The sequence below is a fragment of the Channa argus genome, chromosome 10 (assembly GCF_033026475.1).
Source record: "Channa argus isolate prfri chromosome 10, Channa argus male v1.0, whole genome shotgun sequence".
NCBI classification, from domain to species: Eukaryota; Metazoa; Chordata; class Actinopteri; order Anabantiformes; family Channidae; genus Channa; species Channa argus.
The window spans coordinates 18,904,911-18,925,223 of NC_090206.1; the positions used below are offsets into that span (position 1 = coordinate 18,904,911).

A 20,313-nucleotide genomic window follows, 5' to 3' on the forward strand; every position below is an offset into this window, starting at 1 on the left:
TTTGTATCAGACCTGTCCCTGGGTGAAACTTCTGATAATGTTTAGGGTTGAAATAGGCACCCTTGACATTTTACTGAAAGGTCAGGTTTTGTGTTCATTAATGGTCCCTTTTTACATACAGCCAGCAGTGGGGACGAGGATTATTGTCATAAAAACGAGCTCGTGCCAACTCACAACTGCTGCCTTATTTGTTGTGACTCATCGCAATATCAAAACCTACTGTCAGGAGCAACATCACATGAGGGATTTACTGAGACAGTCTGCCGATTCAGATTGCGTTACCTCTGTGATGTTTTATCTGTTTAACACCTCTGTGCAAACTCAAATAGCTGGTCCGATTAGCTAAAACACAATTTGCAGCTGTCTTCCTAAATTCCTACAAAAGAACAAATCATCACTCTCTCTGCGTGTGTGAGAAGATTTCGGACGATTTCACAAAGACAAACAGGTGAATTGAGAAACCTAGCTGTGCTTCATTTAAGGTCAGCACGAGGCAAATTAGCTTCTTGAATTTGGAGCTAATAAATAGCTTGAAGCGCTGTGTACATGTATATAGTCGTACTTTATTGCAGGTAGCGTATTATTGTGTGGCAATTGTATTAAACAGTCTCCTAAGGGAACAGTGGGGTAAACTGGGTATTTTCTTGCACTCAACGAGTCTGTTGGAAAGGGAATACAAATATTTATCTATGGGCTGTGCAGATGTTCTTTAGGTAAGTCTGAGGCATAAACACACAATAATCTGGCTTTGTCAGAGACACAATTTACCTGTAACTGCCCTAAAAAACTATTGTGCTATATGTAGGCTTAAGTCCTATGTTCTCACAAAAGGTTTGATAACCAGACAGAGCAGGCCAGTGCTTGATGGCTCCGGACATTCAGGTTACACTAAAGGACACTTTTATAACATTTGTTTAGATTTGATTCTTTTTTTAAACTAAGATTGTGCAAAATATAAACAAATATAAATACGTTTTAAATGTTTGTGAACAATGACAAACACTGGTAACTACTCTGGTTAGCAAGTTGCCCCGGATGTAGATCATTATTCAGTGTGGACTATTATTTCCAGGTTTTTTAAAAAGGTTTAAAAAGCGACGTCTTGTTGTTTTATCAGAATGGCCCTTCCTGCATTCTTACAGGCTAAGTTTAACAAAACCCTAAACTGTCCTCTCATGTGGGTTCTGATGTATTACCTGATACAGAGACCATGTTTAAATCAGGGGCCTGTACCAACATCTAGTTTTAAATGCTAGTGAAAGTAGAAGTGAAAGTATAGAGAGTTTTACTTAAAACTACAGTATGTTACAAATATTTCACTAGATATATGTTCCAAAATGCCCTAAAGAGGTCAAATATTAGTATAGGCAAACAAAACTTTACATATTACAAATAATACACATCTTCAAAGTTGTACTGATATTTTTACAGCATGCTGCATATGGTGTTTAAAGCCACGTGCCATATTTGCATTACGTTTGTCACTGCAATTATTTAAAGAGCTTTTTTTTAGCTTTTTACAATCTAATTGTTTCTAAAAAATTGACTAGATAACATGCATGTCACTGTAAGTTTTGCTGTTTGCTTTTGTGGCTTCGGTATGCGGGAAAATCACAAGACAGGACCACACTAGCACATCGTGTCACCTGACTTCCAAACTCTCACCTGACTGTTACAGTGAGTAAATTGAAAAGCTTCGCCGCTTCCGCAATTCAACAACGTGCAAAAACGGCGCGACGCTATTGGACAGTTATAGGCGCACTTTGACCTTATTGGTCCAAGACGTATGTCACTCATCAACGGGGCGGGGTGGACGGGTTTTGAATGAGGAAATAGATCTTAGGCAGTAGTTGCTTTTGTCTTTACTGTCTAGTTTGACAAGTGTCGACATAAAGTGTGAAAAATGTACAGAGCGGCGTTTCTCCTGGCTGTTCTTAGTTTAATGAGCCCTGCCGCTGAAGCTTTGGACAATGGCCTTGCGCTAAAACCCACCATGGGCTGGCTGCACTGGGAGAGGTTCATGTGTAATATCAACTGTAACAAGGACCCCGATAACTGCATCAGGTAAGGGGCTCCAGTGGCGATCCGGGACTGCAGTATGACAAGGAAATCAGTCAAATTAATATCACTTAAAAATGAGTCAACTTTCACGTTTGTTTTAAAAAAAATAAACAAAAAAATAGTCCACAGAAAGTGAAGCAAACAAGGTGTAATTTAAGACAAATATAAAGAAATGCGTGTTCAATCTAATGAAGTACAACTTAAATTAACTTTCCTAATATCACGACTTGTGTCAAATTTTATTTCGCATTTATGCCATTTTCCATGCACTGTGTGCTTGTATTTTAAAATCTTAATCTAAGAACAATCATAATAACAGCATGAGAACAGAAACAACAGGTGACGCGTCACCGTAATGACACGAGCTGATTTAATTTCTATTTTTTGCTCGCTGGTGTGAGGCTGGTATTGGTGTCAGCGATATTGATGTCGGTGGATGATGTAATAACCTTCCTAAGGCACGTTAAATGGGGAAAATAAAGTCCCAATTGAGACTGATGAATGCAACTTTACTCATAACTGCAAGTTATGCAAGTTAGTCTCAATATTTCAAGATATTCCAAGAATCTGATCCCTGTCTTACATTGGGGAGCTGTATGTCTCCATTCGTGCATGCAATATCGTTTTCCCCCAGCAAAGTATTTAGGGAACGAAATGTCAGCCTGTTGGTTGAAGTGTCATTGTGTTACATTACTCAACAATAAACAGCACCAAAACTGCCATTCACGGTTAAGGTAATTCCTCTAGCATGTAAATGCTTTTATTCCGCTGTATTGCTGTTGACCATGACATCGAACGCTCGCATCTAACTGATACTATCGTCCCTACCTGCCTCCTCCTGCTGCTCTGGCAGTGAGCAGCTGTACATGCAGATGGCAGATGTGATGGTGAAGGAGGGCTGGAAGGATGCTGGCTACGAGTACGTCTGCATTGATGATTGCTGGCCCTCCTACCAGCGTGATGCCCAGGGCCGCCTTCAGGCAGACCCCCAAAGATTCCCGGGGGGCATCAAGAAACTGGCCGACTATGTGAGTAGGGGTTTTAAAGGAAGCATAAAAAGTCCACATGTGCCATGATTCCTCTATCTGTATCTATTAAAGAGAGAGGTGTTCAGTAAGATTTAGGAAAAGTGAGAAATGCTAGGATTTCAGTTATTGCACTGGCTGGAAGGAGCATATGCACAAGATTATTGCAGGTTTTATTATAGTTTTATTGTTAACAGTATACACAGCTATATAATGTTAAACTATGCCATATATAATACATTTTCCCCACAGATATGGTTTCACAGGGTGCAGCTTTACCAATCAGTGGTTCAGTACATCTAAGTTTGGAAATCTGTGACAAGGAAAAGTTTGAGAAGGGCTGGTTTTATAACTCTAAAAGTGATTACACAGTCAGTTTACATATTCATCACGCATGCATTGGAGCCAACCCGCAATTTTTTACATAACGAATGGGAAAGGACCAGATGTGGAAGCCAGGTCTCGGATTTCTTGCAGGTAGAAATTAAGCACTAGGAGCCAAGGGACATTCGTAGGCATATATTGTCTCAGGTGGGAGTATGCTGTCGTTCACCCTCTTCGCTACGGACGGTTGCAGGTGAAAGGAGTTTTTTTGACTTGAAGACAACTATGACAGGCTGAGTCCCACACAGGCAGCTAAAAAGTGATACTCACCATGAAAGGAAACAGTTTCCATTCTTTGGCTGTGCAACATCACCACCTACAGACCCACGAGGGCACAATCAATAACTGCAGTTGATGGTTTTAAATGGAATAAATGCACAACAAGCATGTTTTTTATTTTTTAGGTCCACTCTAAGGGCCTGAAGCTGGGTATATATGCAGATGTTGGGAAAAACACTTGTGCTGGATACCCTGGGAGTCTTGGTTACTATGAGATAGATGCTCAGACCTTTGCTGACTGGGAAGTTGATCTTCTCAAATTTGATGGTTGTAACCTGAAGTGGACTATGCTGGAGGAAGGTGAGCCTTTGATTCAGAATGTATATTTACTCATTCAAACATTGATCTTGTCTCCGATTACCAACATGTAGATCACTAAAAGAATATGGTACTTGTAAAAGGTTTATCTCTATACATGTAAATACTAGGTGACTTTTAAATTCATATTTGGCAACGTTGTAGGTCCATTGTCTGATTACTTTTATTGTACAGCTCCTCCATGACTCATTAGACGAGTTATATGAGGCTTAATCTGCCTAACATTTCTTCTGGTTAAGGCTACGTAAAAATGTCAAAAGCACTGAACAAAACTGGACGAAGTATCCTGTACTCCTGTGAGTGGCCTTTGTACGAGTGGGCTTTCCAAAAGGTCAGTGACAAACTTAACATATTCTTAATGGTGATAATCCACTATCTGACGAAACCACTTGCCTTATGGTATCCTACATAAAAGAGCATTTCTCTGCCTCCAGCCGAACTACACGGCCATCCGTGAGACATGTAACCACTGGCGCAACTTCGCTGATGTGTATGACTCCTGGAGCTCTGTGAAGTCCATCTTAGACTGGACTGTCGTTCATCAAGACATCATCGTGCCAGCAGCAGGACCTGGGGGCTGGAACGACCCTGATATGGTACTCTGCTCATGCAACTCCTAGTAAAACCATAATGCTAAATTGTTATACCTATGCGTCCTGTACAGAAAGGACCTATAATGTGTAGCGGAACATTTCTTTGTAAAAATTCTCACATTTGTCTGTTCCAAGTTGTTGATGTCATGCAGACTGTCAATAACACTAAATTGCCTTGTTAATTTACATATTTATTGATCTGTTTCTCTAGCTGGTCATTGGAAACTTTGGCCTGAGTCATGACCAGCAGGAGTCTCAGATGGCACTGTGGGCCATCATGGCAGCTCCTCTGCTCATGTCTAACGATTTGAGGAAAATTTGCCCTCGCTCCAAGAAGCTGCTGCAGAACAGACTCATCATAGACATCAGCCAGGACCCACTGGGAAAACAAGGGTACTGCACTGCAAAGGTGGGTGCCCTCTCTCCTGACATGACAGCCATCATCATTTGATTTGTTCATTTCATTTAGAAATTGGTGCACGCTTTATCATTTATAAAAAAGAAACATCAAATTTTATTACATGGATTTCTCTCCAGTTTGACAGTTTTGAAGTATGGGAGAGACCTCTGTCTAACAACAGGCTGGCCGTGGCTGTGCTGAACAGACAGGAGATCGGTGGTGCCCGAGGGTTTGTGATCGGAGCAATTCCTGGCTGGAAAATCTGTGTCCCCAAGTGTAACGTCACACAAATTCTGCCCCAGTACAAGGAAATGGGCGTTCAGACTTCGGAGAGCAAAGTAATTCTGTCTGTCAACCCTTCAGGCACCGCTCTGCTGACAGTCACTCCCATCAACAGTGACTTTACGAGGATGCACAAGCTGCGCTGGCAGGATGTGTCATTCAAACACAAGCAAGCCACCATTCTTTAGATCTTAGGGTGTTGTGCACTTTATCTGCAGTATTTAACTGTTTTAAAGAACAACTTGATCTTTTAATTTGTCCAGTGTGTAAATTTTGTATTTTATGCCAAGACATTTTTTATTCTAGTTTCCCCTGATTAAATTGGTGATTGATAATCATGTTTAATAAAAGCACTACAAAATGTTTTGCACATGTAAACTGTCCTGACTTTACTCTTAATAAAAGTTACATTTCCCTAAGACAATGGCTGATTTGAGCATCTGACAAACAGTTAAACATAGCTGAAGAAACAGCCACACTCCAAAGGATGTTTTAATACATTTAATGAAAATAGTGCCTTGAGCCTTCACAGCAGACTAGTTTAGAACTGGATGACCTGGCCCTGTAAGAGAAGAGAAACAATTTAGTGAACATTTTTGCTAAAGCAGAGGTGAATAAACATTTGGCAAAGAAATGTTCCAACTCCACATGCTGTTTACTAAGAATGTATAACGAACCATTTATTACATTTTGAACAGGTTCTTAACGTTTCTTGAAAGCAGCCATACCAAGTGAGAACATGGGTAACACAGGAAATAAACCATCGAAACAAAGCTGCTACAGTTCTCTTTGGAGAATCACCAAACAGCCTTACAACTGCCACAACAACAAGCTTGTCCTTGAGAAATGACACCTTATCAAAACTAGCAATGTCAAATGTGTCTTTTGTTATCTGTTGACACACTTTGACATAAATGCTTAGCAACGACTCTTGGTTTTGTGTTTTAATCAGTCACACCAAATTAAGGACCTCAAGTAACCACATTACTTCGAAAAATCCACTTCCTCAGGTAATCGTGAGGACAGTGTTTATGTGTACTTTAGATACCTGGTTACTGGAAATCCACATATATACACACAGCAGATGAGAAATTAGATTTCTCCAACTCGTGGAGAAATCTGAGTGTGGCTCACAGATTGTAACTGCATACTGACAGAAAATGCTGCTTTCTGACTATTCGATGCTCTGTTCACGCAACAGAAAAGAGATTCACAGTAGAAAGCAACTTTAAACTATAAGGCACTTTGTGCTAGATCATACTGATTTAAAAATGAGGTGGGATTACTCCTGTAATTTTTTTCCCTTTAATTCAGCTTCTTTACTTGTCAATTCTACAACCTTTCAATTATTGCACATGAACTCGTAAAAATAAAGTGTTTAGAAACCAGGTTTAGATGTATACATAACCGATAAATCTGCATTCTACAGAAAAAAAGAAAAATACCTGAGAAATGTTTGCCTAAATCCGTGCCCCATTTTGGGAAAACAGCTTTCCCATTTACAAGATAGTTAAATCAGCTTTCCCAAGAAAGCCAACCGTAAACTGGTTACTTAATTGCAAGCAAATACACCGAACGTGACTTAACATTTCCTTACCTACCCGGAAATGGCGAGTTAAAATACAGTGTAGCTAACAAGCAGAATTAAGTGCTGATTAGAAGTATTTAAAATTATTCATTTTGTTGGGTCAACTCACCCTAATTTATCATGCATTCTGTGGATGCGTTACATTTGGTATGTGTAATGTTGTTTAGTGCAATAAAACCGTTTAAAAATTTTAATTAGCCTTTTTAGATCATTACGATTTTGACCCAAGAGATTATAAAAAAATCAGAAAGAAATGAAATGAAAATGAAATCAATGAAGCACACTGAAATGTGTAATACATAGTGAGATGTACACACAGACATCCCTTAATACAAAATTCACATACCTTTCTCTTCTTGTCTCCACCCAACTCGAAGTGCTTGCATCTTTTGATTGCCAGCATTCTCTTGGATCTGCAGTTGGGTTCCACACACTCAAGCCTCAACACAATCTTCTTTGTAGTCTTAGCCTGAAAAACAGCATCATTCAGATTGTACATGATGCAATAGTTGACAGCAACAATTTAATTGTCTATTACTTACTCTATACATTATTTGGTACCCAATTATTTTTGATTGTCAAGTTTGTAAAAGTCAAGAAAAATAAAAAAGTCAAACTTGAACTCAAGATATCATCCTTACACCAATCCTCCATAACATTAGATACACCAGTACTAATGGGCAGCACAGTACTGGAGCTGTGGACCTAAGGTCTACGACATTTCTCTGTGGAGTTTGTATGTTCTCCCTATCCTTATTGTCTACGAGCATCCTGCAGATGCTAATTCTAGCATTTCTTCTTATCGTGTTTGGTTAATTGTCCGCCTGCAGCCTGAATTCATGTGTTAGGTTATGTCATCATACTCCCCTGTTGACCAAAACTATTAAGAATACATCAGCCAAACCCAACTTCACTGGGTGACATGCCTCTTCATTTCAAAATGAACCTCACCTAAGAGAGTAGTTGACCGGGCAGGTGTTTAATATCACCAAACAAATTCAATGTGCAGTATGACAGCTACCCACGCTTATGTAGAGAAGTTTACATTTTGGCTGATGTTGGGTGGTTAAACCAAAGTTTAGAAACTAAGAAATTATAACTTTGAAAAAAGTAGAATTTATGTCAGAGCTGCTGTACTGGATTGCATCAGGTTGTGCCAGTGTCCTTAATGTCGTGGCTAATCAGTGTAAACCGTTTTGTACGGCCGACAGTCAAAACCACAAACAATGTTATATATAACAGGGCAAAACCGGGACGTTTTCCACCTCACAAACATTAAGAGCTTGAAAATAACACAGCTGTATGAAAATGGCACCACTTACCAAGAACCTGCACGTTTGCTTCCTAATCTTTTTAGTGCTACATAAAACATTTGGGTTAAAAATAGCAGAATATGAACCTACCTTCTTGCGGAAAATGGGCTTCGTTTGGCCACCGTACCCGCTCTGCTTTCTGTCGTATCTCCTCTTACCTGCACAACAATTACAGTTTGACCACATTCCACGATGCAGCCCATTAACAAAAAACGCAGATACAGAAGGCTGGTTTACCCTGTGCGTAGAGGGAATCCTTTCCCTTCTTGTACTGGGTAACTTTGTGGGGCTGGTGCTTCTTGCACTTCTTGCAGTAGGTCCTGCGGGTCTTCGGGACATTCACCTGGACAACACAAAAGACAAGACACTATGAACAAATGTACAATCCCCTGGAGAAACTAACATTCTCCACCGGCACTGCAGACCATTAAGCTGGCTAAACTATTTCTATGAGCGGGTTTAAATATAATAAGGTGGAAATTAGGTCGCATTAATAACATCTCGGCCCTTTTAGTAAATAGAAAGCTCTCGTTTTGCCATTGTAGTGTCAGGCCAGAGCACAGGCTGCATACTTTAGCACTTGCTAATATGTTAGCATTGCAACAACTCCACGTTCATTTAGAGCTAAATAGCTGATTACATACTTAACACATGGCTAATTGTCAAGAAGCTTCCTCTGAAAAACATTTACTTTTTTTTTTTAAATAAAATACGGCAGAGACAGCGAAACCGAGACTAGCTGCGGAATTTTTACGGTCTCATTTCGGTGGAAGATCACGAACTCTAATAACATTACAAGACGAGCACCACACGCTTAATATTATCATCTGTCTGCATATCAAAACATTCAACACACGCGTAAATTAAATAAATGCTTAAGAAATGCTTTAATCAAGAAGATTGAGTTTGATTCTCCAAAGTGTATTCGCCTAATCGTTTCATACCATGGTTGCGACCCGATGCAGAGGAAAAGAGGAAGACAGACGCGGAAGCAGTTCATAAAGTAGTTGGATGAGGAGGCCGCGGGCTTGATGCTGCCCCTGGCGGCGGGGAGTCAGACGGACAAAAAAACAAAAAGATGAAAGCAAACTGCTTATATGTTTGTTTGTCTGAAGGGACTCATACATTTAGTTACTGCAAATTACACACTAAGTAGACTTTTAAGCATAAGGAAATGATCACTTTAATATAAAAACTCTTTTCCATGCATTTCTCAAAATTGTACTAGACTGTTTAAGAAACAATCTCAAATAAAAACATAAGAGTAACATTACTCAAACATGACCTTTTTGTTTGTTTGTTTAGACTGCTTCCACTTAATACAAAAGCTGTCCTGAAGGCTGATATGAAAATGAACAGGAAGAAAAAGGGGAAGTAAGCAGAGTCAATTCCTCTATGTGGGTGGGTTTAAGCTTCTTGCATCACAGGCCAACACACATTTTATGGGAGACAAGCAACTGAGGAAAAGGTTCATGCCATCGCTTCAAGCCTCAGCATCTGTAGTTGTCTGTCCGATGCTTGAATTTTCTGGGAGTCTGGGTAAGTCACAAAGTTCTTTGAATGTCTTTAAGGTAAGTACTTTAATCTTAGAAATACTGAAGTCTCAATGACAGGAGCAGCTCTCTTGATTACATTTCATTTGAAAGGCTGCGGTGAAAAGTTGTGTAAATTATAGATCTTTGTTCCTGAATTGAAGCCCACATGCTGCATATTAGATTTGAATGCCAGTAGTAAATGAAGTGTTTCATCTCCTCAATACTGGAAGTAAGTCAAACCATATTAAGTTTATACGTTAAAATGCAAAGATGTTATTCTTGGTTCGTAATGTGTTGCTCACATCGATGTAGTACGTGTTATTCTGCTGTGCTGCACAGTAAAATGTCACTGTAAAAACATTTTGTCACACTGGTTTAGATCTATCTTTGTGATTTTACCAGGTGGTAGTTTCGTGTGGTTACATTTATTATCTATGCATGCCAAGTGTTATGAATTACTGAGCCTGTTAATAAACTAAATAATTTCTAAAATTACCTTTATCTATATGCAAAATAAGAATTTTTATTTCCCATGTCTGTGTGTGTGTGTGTGTGCGCGTGTGTGCACGTGTGTGTATGTGTGTGTGTGTGTGTGTGTGTGTGTGTGTGTGTGTTTGACAAATGAGGTAAGAAGACCATAACTTTAAAAGGTTGTGGTGTGTTTGAGGTTAAACTTACTTTTTACTACTTGCATTGAATATTCTTTTGTCAGTGTAATGCTGAGCACACACACACACACACACACAAACATGCACACACTTTTTGCATAACTCACTTATCTATCAGGAAAACATCAGGAAGGACAGCATCTTGACAGGTTCCTGTTAGACCAGCTCTTGATAAAATTGTGTTTGCTGTGTCATACCAAACATCACAAAATTAGTTAAGTAATTTTATTCGCCCTAAAACATATTAATATGTCTTTATCTTTATTTAATTGGGGTCTTTGCTGATGTGTGCAGGGTCTCTCCACTCTCTTGTGTGCATCAACATGGGACACATTTATTTATGGGTTTAAAAGATCAGTCGCCCATCACTCTGACAGCCACACAAGTCAAAAATGGTAAATCATCTTCCTATAAGATCATTCTATGAAAACCCGCTTTTGAATCAATGAAAATAGTAAGTGAGAGTGAGTTTTTTAGGTGCACTTTTGTTTTAAATAACAATTTCATCCGATTTCAGTTGCAGTCAAATGCATAGGCATGTTACATGAAATCGCAATCCACAAACACACAGACGACTTAGAAGATAAGCATTCGAAATTTGAGAAAGTACATCTTCCAATGTGTTAAAACGCTGTCATGTTGGAAACAGCCAAATCTAGAATCAGAGGTCATTTTTCAGCACACGTCACAACTGGTATGGTAAGCATGGCATGCAACATTCCTATGTATTTATGTAACATAAATGTGGAAATGTTAGATAACCACATCTAAAAGACAGATAATGTCAGATTGACGTGCCTCAGTTTTAAGCCACTGGGTTTCTTCTCTCTTCATATTGCAGTACAACACTGATGCAACTTCCCTATCAGTTTGTCTGTGTCAGCCACCATGAGTCAACAGCCTCTAAGAAAGAAAAAAAAAAAACATTTTCTGGTGCCTTTAATACAGTGAAACATAGCTGCACAGTTTCTGTAGACTGGCTCTAATTGTTAACAGAAACAGAAGGCCAGAGGTAAATCGCCCATTGATTATCTGTTAAAATTTTCAGAGTTTGTTAACCTCCACTCAGGTTAGTGATGTGAGAAAACACTGGGTTTGCGATGAATGAGGAATGAGTAAACAATGTTTCACAGAATAGGGAACATGGCTGTCTGCTCATGACAGCACAGACAAAGAAAAAGGTATAATCACTCTGGTGTGAAGACATGTCACACTCTGGGTTAGCAGGGAGTTACTGAAGCTTCTGCCAGTGGTAAAGTTATAGTTCAGGCGAGAGAAGGAAGTGCTTACGAGCTGAAAATAGGCTGAGCCGAAGTGCAAACACATCTGACAGAGACTAGCAGACAATGAGCGCTCATCTGTGTGAAGGGTGAGTATGATTACCGGATAGTTCAGGTTTGACCTGGCAATAACACTTTGGCTTCTTACGTTCAGCGCACTGTGTACTGTTGTTGTATTTTATAATGTGAGCCTAAATTTTAGTTATGACTTGATGGAAATACGTTTGAGAACAGTGTTTGAGGTAAATGATTTGGGTTTTGCTTAGGACGAGTTTCTTGTTCTGTCAATTAATATTGAGTTACCCACTCTGCCTTCATCTAGCTGTGATAGCAATCAAGGTCTTGGTCTGTATTAGAGGTGCAAGCTTCATTTTAGTGCTTACAGTTACTAGGTGCTGACAACTAGACATAATAAGCTGCCATTCAAGAGATGGGCACTTTTAACTGGCATACTTATCTTATAATGAGTTAAAATGTAATTATGCTTGTGGGTAGCTGTGAGTGAAAGCATCTGAAAGAAAAAGGCCTTCTGGTGATGTGATTGCCCCATTTTTATATGACCTGTGTGCAGTGCCATTTCATTCAGATATCGTTTGTTATCTGTGTATCGGCCCTGTTCAGAAATTCAAAAAACATTTATATGACATGAAATTCAAATGCCAAAAGGCTTTTCGATGCTGGTAATAAATTTATACTTGATACAATTTGCCATACAATAACAGAATGAGAAGTGGTTAAAAAGTGGAAGAGTAATGTTTCACCCACCACATAAAGGCACAGGTTGTAGACCAGGGAGTTGGTGGACACTATGGCAAATATTTCTTTCTTTAGTGCAAAAGCGTACTGTGCGTTTGGGTGATAAAGACCAGGATATAGTAGCTGAGGGAAACAGATGTGCCACAGGGGGAAAACAGAAGATGTTGCTGGCATGAAAAGCAGGGCTTATGCAAACGACAGCACATGCTGGTGCTACATATCTTCGTCATTCTGTTCCAGATATGTCACACAACTTGTAGTTGCATTTCTCTGACTCTCAAGTTGATTCCTCTGATAGGATATTTATTAATGTAAATTCTGCGGTTATTTGTTACTGTTGAAAATATATAACACACAATACAATAAATGAAAACACTGAATAATTTAGTGTGAAGTGCAACGCCAATGTAAAATCTCTTTTAATTCTAATCACAAAACAAATAAGGTCTGAGCACAGTCATAGCTGCCTGAATCGTGGTGTGAATGCGCTGTTTAGTGTCGCTCTGCCCCAGAGAAAACGTACAGTGACATGCTGCTGTTATGCTTTACAAAGATATTGATTATTTCTCATACCCCTGTAGATCAATCCTGACTGAATGATGTCAGACAGTATACTGGAAGAAATCTTCATTAAACGATCTCAGCAGAAGAAGAAGACATCCCCTTTAAACTACAAGGAGAGATTGTTTGTGCTCACCCAGGAAAAAATTGCTTACTATGATTTTGATTCTGATAAAGGGGTATGTATTTGGACCTGCAAGAACTTCTTTTCTCAAATACTATCTCATAACTTATGTTCACGTTTGCCGTTTTGCATTCGTACAGGATTATAATTTGCTGGCAAGCTTACATACAGCTTACAAGCTTACAAACAGCTACATGTGTAGGTCCTGTGATTATCTGCTGAGTTATCTGACTGTTTCCTCATCTGTTAAGCAGAAGCGAAAAGGTTTCAAAGGATCAGTTGACCTGGAGAAGATCAAGTGTGTTGAGACGGTCCAGCCAGAACCTAATTCCCCACAAGAGCGCATGTATGCATTTCAGGTAGACAATTTGGTCATTTAACTTTTCCAACAGCAATATACAATATAAAGATCGCTCCAAAACATACAGAGAATCTATTAACAATCTAAATAGACAAGGACACTATTATCACAATATCAGTTTAGGGAACTGTAGAGTAATATTAATTTAAGCAAGGGTAATATATTCCTTGTTTGGCAGTGTTTTCCACTGCCTTTTGTCAAAAAATATGCTGGTAGATGCAAATTACAAGCATGTGAGGCTTTCAACTTGAGATCAAGTTTTCTGTTTGCCAGAGAAAAAAACGTTCAATCCTTTAACATTTAATAATGTGAAAGTCAATTGTTAAGAAGTGAAACCATGTCTTACACTCAAATGAACTAGGGGCTTTCAGTGGCCTCGCAGGTGCTGCCATTGCACACCTGTTAAACCATGATACAAGGTGGCTACAGATGGGGAAAATGTGCTTGAATGGTGTTAGTCAACACAGAAAATTCTGAGAAAGGAAATTTATCTGCGTTTAAGATGTTAGATTGTTTGTCACACATATGGGAAGGTGTAAAGCTGAAAAGCTGTACATGAGAAAAGACTGTACGTTCCGCTACAAACATTTTTATTAAATTTTTTTGTCATTTTTGCAACAGATCATTTATGATGAAGGGCCTTTGTACATATTTGCTAGGAATGAAGATATTCGAAATCAGTGGATAACGAAATTGAAACAAAGTAAGTATACATATACAAATGTACACATTTATCTCAGCAGTTATGTATTCTGACAGTCCTGTCTCATACGTGCAACATTTAGCTGTATCTTAACGTCGCATCAGCCGAAGTGTTGCGTGCCAGAGCAAATGCAAATGTCGATTTAATTTAAATGTCACATGTGTGCGCATGTTTTTATTCGTGTGCAAAGTGGTGCGCTTTAACAAGGACCTGATGCAGAAGTACCATCCTTGCTTCTGGGTCGATGGGGTGTGGCTGTGCTGCCACCAGGAAGTCAAACAAGCTATGGGTTGCAAGGTGCTAGATAATAATAAGAATGGTGAGAACTAATTTCTTTTGTGTCATTTCTGCAACAGTCAAATGTTCAACCTGTAAATGGGTTCGTTCACATTTTAAATGTCCATAGGCATTCCATCAAAACAATCTCGAAAAAGTGTAACCAGGAAACCTCTTCCTCCTACTCCAACAGAGGTACGAACGCAGTCTTTTAGGGTCAATATATACCAATTCCAAACAGACTATTTTGCTCTCTAATGCGTTTTCTTATCCTGTGCTGCTTCAGGAGAAGCCTGGTCGACCTTTACCTCCACAGCCTGAGCCACCCGCCGCCTCTGTAGGCATCACTGTCATAGCTGAGTACAATTACAAACCCATGACAGACCAAGACCTGGAGCTCAGGAAGGATGAGGAGTACATCATCCTCGAGAAGTCTGACATAAACTGGTGGAAGGCCCGAGACAAATACGGGTAAAATGAACAATTTTAAATTTAAAATAAAGGACCTAGCTGACGTCTGTTTTCTAATCTCATGACTCTGTGGTGTGAATGTTAAGTAAATCACAAACAATATATTTACACTGATCATCCACTTCAAAAACATCAAAGTAAAATGCAAATGGGAAGGGAAAACCAATGTATCCTTTGGAGCACATAAATAAGCAAAATATAACAATACCAATATAATATAATCAATACTGACTATTTCTTATTTGATTTGATTAGTAACAAAAATGTATTAATGAAATTTTACTAGTATGGTTTGTCCTGCCAAGATCCACATGTATTTGTATTTTAGTGTGTATTTACATTATTAGTATACACTGTGTTTCCTTTTTTTTTTTGCAGAATAGAAGGATACATACCAAGTAATTATGTCGTGGAAACAGAAAGTGGGCTAGAAAGGTTTGAGTGAGTATTGGTGTTTTTTTACTGTTTACATTGCTAAATTTGTATTGTGTCAAATCAAACAACTTTTATGTTAGACTAAAACATTAAGTTCACTCAAATATGTTTGATTGCTTTATTTACACAGCTGGTATTGTAAGAATACGAACCGTAGCCAGGCAGAAAAGCTGCTAAAGACTGAGGTAAACTGGGACAAACACAATGAATGGCATTATGCATTCAAACAAATTTACACGCTGTTTCCTGCTCTCAGAACAAAGATGGAGGCTTCTTGATCCGAGATTCAAGCAAAGCTGGGAAATATACCGTGTCTTTGTTCACAAAGAGTGGTGGGTGAGTAAGATTACACCATCAATATACTGTATCCACAGGCTTCACCCGTGTGAATGTATAAAAGAAGAACTCTATGTAATGAAAGCGGAAATAGTGGGTGACAGAGGGAGAGAGATGTAAATTTTTTATGCAAAACATGGACCTATGTGCCTGCATGGAGAACATTTTCATCACAGACTGTACTACATTGTGGGCAGCACAGAGGAGTCACAGTATTACCTCCTCATGCATGAACAATAAATCACAAGTTCCTGTCTACATGAACACCTGTTGAATAAACTTTCAAGTTACTCTTCTTTTTCTCTCCACAGGGAAACAAGTGGAAGCTGCAGACATTATAACATATGCACCACCCCACAAGGCCAGTTTTATCTGGCAGAGAAGCATCATTTCAACACCATCCCAGATCTTATCAACTACCACCAGCACAATGCAGCAGGTTGATACAGTGGCTCTGATATCTAATGAAGTTAATGTTAGATTCAGGATTTTGTCATATAACAAGATATGATTAAAATTAGGATGTAACCGTAGGAATAAGCAAGGGACACAGATAAATCAATATAGCCGAAGAATATTGAAAATGCAATCTTTCCACACACCCATTGAGCTTACAGGTTAAAAATGTGGCTTATCTCCTTTACCAGGTATGGTCAGCAGGCTGAAATACATCGTTTCTAACCGGGCACGGCCTCCATCAACAGCAGGGCTTGGCTATGGTAAAAGTATGACTGGTATCAATAGGACTTTGTCAACAGACAGACTGCCTTACTGCCTTATGAATTCACTCTGTTATTATGTTTTTGTGTGCTGATTATAACGGATTTCTCTGCGGTTGCGTGAATGCCGCATGTAATAAAATAGGTAAAAAAGTAAATAAAAAATTATAAATAAAAAATAAAAAAATAAAAATAATAAATAAAAAAGTACCAGCACATTTGTTAAAAGTGAAAAGTCCTTTGATTGTTAATGGAATAGTTTGACATTTTGATGAAATCTGTTTTTAATTCTTGCTGAGAGTGTCCAGGTTGATAGGACAGAGAAATGTGAAGCTGGAGCCAGCAGGCAGTTTAGTCATATCCACCTTGTCGTAGTAACATAATCCACCAAGCAGCACCACTAAGGCTCTAATTATCAATTAACGAGTTACAGTATATGGTCCTGGAGTCAGCACCCGTAGGGTGCCAGGCAGTCAGTGAGGATAGATAACCCTCTGTTAATGGGCAAACAAATTAGAGCTAATGTGTGAGTTATTGAGCTTCAGAGGCACTAAAAGGTGTGTTTTGCTACCTCATACAGAGCCAGGCTGGTGTTAAGCTCTGTTTCAAGTCTTTGTGCTAAGCTAAGCAGCTTACCACTTTCTGAAACATACTGCATAAGCCCCGGGATGAAGGTGAAAACGTTTTTCTATTCCATAACGTAGACAGAGTACTGGAATAAAAGTGCTTTTCTTTTCTCTCCTGCTTGTTTCAGGTGTGTGGGAGATCGACCCCCATCATCTTACCTTCATCAAAGAGCTGGGCTCTGGTCAGTTTGGAGTGGTGAAGTATGGAAAGTGGCAGGGCCAGCATGATGTGGCCATTAAGATGATTAAAGAGGGCTCCATGTCAGAAGATGATTTTATAGAAGAGGCAAAAATCATGATGTAAGCAAAACTACATCTGGATTTAGTCTATTTATGTGTGACTACACTTACATATCTAAACTGGGTCTGTGTTCATTTTGTGCCTGACTATTAAGCAACTGGTTTGTCACACTGGGAAGTGTAGTCTCTGTAAAGCCTGTGAGGAAAACCCATTTATAATACTTAACTTCCTTCTCCTTTTGCTTAAACCAGGAAGCTTCGCCACGAGAACCTGGTACAGCTGTATGGTGTCTGCACCACACAAAGACCTATTTATATAGTCACCGAGTTCCTTTCGAATGGCTGCTTGCTGACTTACCTCAAGGAGGGCCTCAAACAACACCCAACAACAGTTCAGCTCCTAGAGATGTGCAAAGATGTCACCGAGGGCATGGCCTATCTAGAGACCATGCAGTACATCCACAGAGACCTGGTGAGAGACAAGGATATGCCACATAACAAAAGTGCAAAACACACACCGCTACATTCCTACATGACTGCATCATGCTACTTGGGTTAGGTGTTAAGATAAGATAAGACTAAAGGTTTAATGATTATAGCTAAATAAAGAGTGTTGTCTGCTTTATCCTCAGGCTGCAAGGAACTGTTTGGTAGATGGCAATGGTACGGTGAAAGTAACAGACTTTGGACTATCAAGGTAACTACTTCCTGTGAACTGCAGGGCACACACAGATACACAAGAGCCTTAAAAAGTATACTAAAATCAACTCGTCCCGGCCTCATTTCACTGGTGGGGAGTAATTGAGTACATATACTCAAGTACTAACAAGCACTTAGAATTTTGCAAGTACTTTGTCTTCCTTTTCTTTTTTAACCGTTAATGCTTTAAGCACAGTACAATATAGAATATATAACAATATATATAACAATACAGTACATTGTTGGAAGGCGGAACTCTCAGATGTAGTATTTCTTACAATGCAATATTTGTAGTACATTTGTACTTTAAGTAAAGGACCTTCCACCACTGTTTAGGTATGTCTTAGATGATGAATACACAAGCTCAGCAGGATCCAAGTTTCCTGTTCGCTGGTCACCTCCTGAGGTCCTCCTCTACTGCAAATTCAGCAGCAAGTCAGACATCTGGGCATATGGTGAGTAAACATAATGAACAGTGTATTTTCCATTTACAAAAGGCCAGTGCCCTCATCAATTTCTGGTCACGCATCTGGCGAGTGTAAACCAAGCGTAAATGATTTCACAAACCATGAATACACACTTGTATCTTAACTAGTGCTTTCAACACATGAACTGTCTCCATTCAGGGGTTCTTATGTGGGAGGTGTACACTTTAGGGCGACTTCCGTATGAACGCCTAAACAACACGGAAATAGTGGACCAGGTCTCCCGGGGTCTGCGTCTCTACCGCCCCCAGCTGGCTAATGAGAAAATCTACAGCATTATGTCAAGCTGCTGGCATGAGGCAAGTCAATTTTGTGTTGGACTGTAAGCAGTCTTGTCCTGGCATTTTTTAGGTGTTTTTTTTTTTTTTTTTTTTGTATTACGTTACATTTTTACTCACTTTTACTTTTACATTTTGGAGGCAATTTGTTGTATTTACTAAATTTTTTATTCTTCTTTAATCTTTGTCACAGCTTTGCAACTTTTGATTATCATTCATAAATAATATGATCAAATAATCAATTATAATAGAGATTGAGGAACCCAGCCAACCAGTAGCCCATGAATAGTCATTTAAATTGACCTAATATTCACAAAATGTGTGCTGTTTATGCATCATGTGTATGTTACGCTGACATTACCCCCATATTCCATTCTTTTCCTTTTTTAACCCAATGCTTATCTTTGTGTACATTTACCAAAATAACATTTTGAATGCAGGGCTAATAGAGAATTTCAATGCTGTGGAGTAGCTTCTTTAAGTATAAGTAGCAGTAATTCTTACACCACTGATGCCCCTGTCAGTGGTGCACCATGTGCAGACTGCTGATAGTATAAGAATATATATTTGCTGAACACCAAACTTAGAGCTTCTCTTTGTTTTGTTTCAGAAAGCAGATGAAAGACCCACCTTTCAGGAGCTGGCACTGAATGTTCAGGATCTGTTGTACGAGCTCCAGTAGACTACAAAACAATCCACACACAAACTGTTCACAGAGCAGCATTTCTGCATTTCCCCGGAAAGTTAACATCATCATAAAAACAGTTTAGTGTGAATATAGGGTTAAGCAGTCTCACTGGGTTTCACTATAATAATGTGAATAAATGTAATGTGAATGTCACTATAACTCCGGATTTGAGTAGCCTTCCCATCACATGAAGTTCTGTACTCTCATTTAATATGTGTACATTTAATTGAAGGTTATTGGATTAAACTATATTGTATCTGTATTTATTGTGCAACAAACATTTGGTGGGTATAGACACTAGGAAGAGGGGATTCTATTCTATTCGCAAATGTATTTACAGCCGAACTTTAGTGCTTTAGATTATTCTGCATGCAATACTTACAGCACCTATTCAAATAGTTATGACCAACCACTCAAAAGGGAGCGAGGAGGAGCCACTGGAGGCACCAAATCAAGAAAAGTAATAAAACAAAACTCAACTAATTATGCATTTTTAAATGCATCTACACTAAAAACAAATAAGGGAAAAAGAAAACAAAGTATATCCCTCATATTTATTTTGCAAAGTACCCCCCGCAACCCCCTCCAGAGAGACGAGAGAGGGAAAGAGAGGAAGGGGAAGAAAACACATACACAATGGATGCCACATAACAGTTGTATTCCCTGGAATCATTGTGGAGTGTAGAAACATTTGCATGTGGAAAAAGGCTTTATAAGAGTGTGTTTGTAATATGTGTTGCGCAAATAAAAGCCAAGTATGACAGGCTTTGAAATGACTGAAATTATGCATTAATGATGCATTAATAATAGATTGACAGTGTGATGTATT

General features: G+C 39.0%; 3 protein-coding genes across 6 annotated transcripts; 2 read left to right on the forward strand and 1 right to left on the reverse strand.

Annotated features, from left to right (window-relative positions):
- The first annotated feature begins 1,803 nt into the window (after nucleotides 1–1,803).
- Nucleotides 1,804–5,766, forward strand: gla (galactosidase, alpha). Its single transcript, XM_067519205.1, has 7 exons — nucleotides 1,804–2,064; nucleotides 2,915–3,089; nucleotides 3,875–4,049; nucleotides 4,307–4,398; nucleotides 4,502–4,663; nucleotides 4,872–5,069; nucleotides 5,198–5,766. Exons 1-7 carry the CDS (start codon nucleotides 1,904–1,906, stop codon nucleotides 5,528–5,530), a joined length of 1,296 nt encoding a protein of 431 aa, XP_067375306.1. The 5' UTR covers nucleotides 1,804–1,903; the 3' UTR covers nucleotides 5,531–5,766.
- Nucleotides 5,767–5,828: 62 nt separating this feature from the next.
- On the reverse strand, nucleotides 5,829–9,385 carry rpl36a (ribosomal protein L36A). The gene is made up of 5 exons (XM_067519210.1): nucleotides 9,188–9,385; nucleotides 8,481–8,586; nucleotides 8,334–8,401; nucleotides 7,277–7,399; nucleotides 5,829–5,904 (listed from the first exon to the last, which is right to left on the reverse strand). The coding sequence occupies exons 1-5, from the start codon at nucleotides 9,368–9,370 to the stop codon at nucleotides 5,884–5,886; spliced, it is 501 nt and encodes a 166-aa protein (XP_067375311.1). The 5' UTR covers nucleotides 9,371–9,385; the 3' UTR covers nucleotides 5,829–5,883.
- Nucleotides 9,386–9,630: 245 nt separating this feature from the next.
- Nucleotides 9,631–20,250, forward strand: btk (Bruton agammaglobulinemia tyrosine kinase). 4 transcript variants are annotated; one of them, XM_067519200.1, is made up of 19 exons: nucleotides 9,676–9,782; nucleotides 10,741–10,841; nucleotides 13,064–13,222; nucleotides 13,422–13,526; nucleotides 14,150–14,231; nucleotides 14,422–14,550; nucleotides 14,638–14,702; nucleotides 14,794–14,978; nucleotides 15,357–15,419; nucleotides 15,544–15,598; nucleotides 15,670–15,749; nucleotides 16,061–16,188; nucleotides 16,397–16,474; nucleotides 17,223–17,394; nucleotides 17,587–17,806; nucleotides 17,967–18,031; nucleotides 18,370–18,488; nucleotides 18,660–18,821; nucleotides 19,411–20,250. In XM_067519200.1, exons 3-19 carry the CDS (start codon nucleotides 13,079–13,081, stop codon nucleotides 19,476–19,478), a joined length of 1,920 nt encoding a protein of 639 aa, XP_067375301.1. In that variant the 5' UTR covers nucleotides 9,676–9,782; nucleotides 10,741–10,841; nucleotides 13,064–13,078; the 3' UTR covers nucleotides 19,479–20,250. The 4 variants fall into 4 exon arrangements, with proteins under 4 accessions (XP_067375300.1, XP_067375303.1, XP_067375301.1 ...); XM_067519199.1 differs by lacking the exon at nucleotides 10,741–10,841 and having other exon boundaries at nucleotides 9,631–9,782; XM_067519202.1 differs by lacking the exon at nucleotides 10,741–10,841 and having other exon boundaries at nucleotides 9,631–9,782; nucleotides 16,397–16,468.
- Nucleotides 20,251–20,313: the final 63 nt, after the last annotated feature.

What these genes read in the sequence shown, in the direction of transcription:
- gla (XM_067519205.1), top strand. Translation starts at nt 1,904, where the DNA reads ATGTACAGAGCGGCGTTTCTCCTGGCTGTTCTTAGTTTAATGAGCCCT. An exon ending in TCAAGAAACTGGCCGACTAT is followed by an intron (nt 3,090 to 3,874) that starts GTGAGTAGGGGT and finishes TTTATTTTTTAG; the next exon opens with GTCCACTCTAAGGGCCTGAA. An exon ending in GTGGACTATGCTGGAGGAAG is followed by an intron (nt 4,050 to 4,306) that starts GTGAGCCTTTGA and finishes CTTCTGGTTAAG; the next exon opens with GCTACGTAAAAATGTCAAAA.
- btk (XM_067519199.1), top strand. Translation starts at nt 13,079, where the DNA reads ATGATGTCAGACAGTATACTGGAAGAAATCTTCATTAAACGATCTCAG. An exon ending in TTCCTCCTACTCCAACAGAG is followed by an intron (nt 14,703 to 14,793) that starts GTACGAACGCAG and finishes GTGCTGCTTCAG; the next exon opens with GAGAAGCCTGGTCGACCTTT. An exon ending in GTCAGACATCTGGGCATATG is followed by an intron (nt 18,489 to 18,659) that starts GTGAGTAAACAT and finishes GTCTCCATTCAG; the next exon opens with GGGTTCTTATGTGGGAGGTG.
- rpl36a (XM_067519210.1), bottom strand. Translation starts at nt 9,370, where the DNA reads ATGTATGAGTCCCTTCAGACAAACAAACATATAAGCAGTTTGCTTTCA. An exon ending in TGCATCGGGTCGCAACCATG is followed by an intron (nt 8,587 to 9,187) that starts GTATGAAACGAT and finishes TGTGTTGTCCAG; the next exon opens with GTGAATGTCCCGAAGACCCG. An exon ending in GTGGAGACAAGAAGAGAAAG is followed by an intron (nt 5,905 to 7,276) that starts GTATGTGAATTT and finishes CTTCTCTTACAG; the next exon opens with GGCCAGGTCATCCAGTTCTA.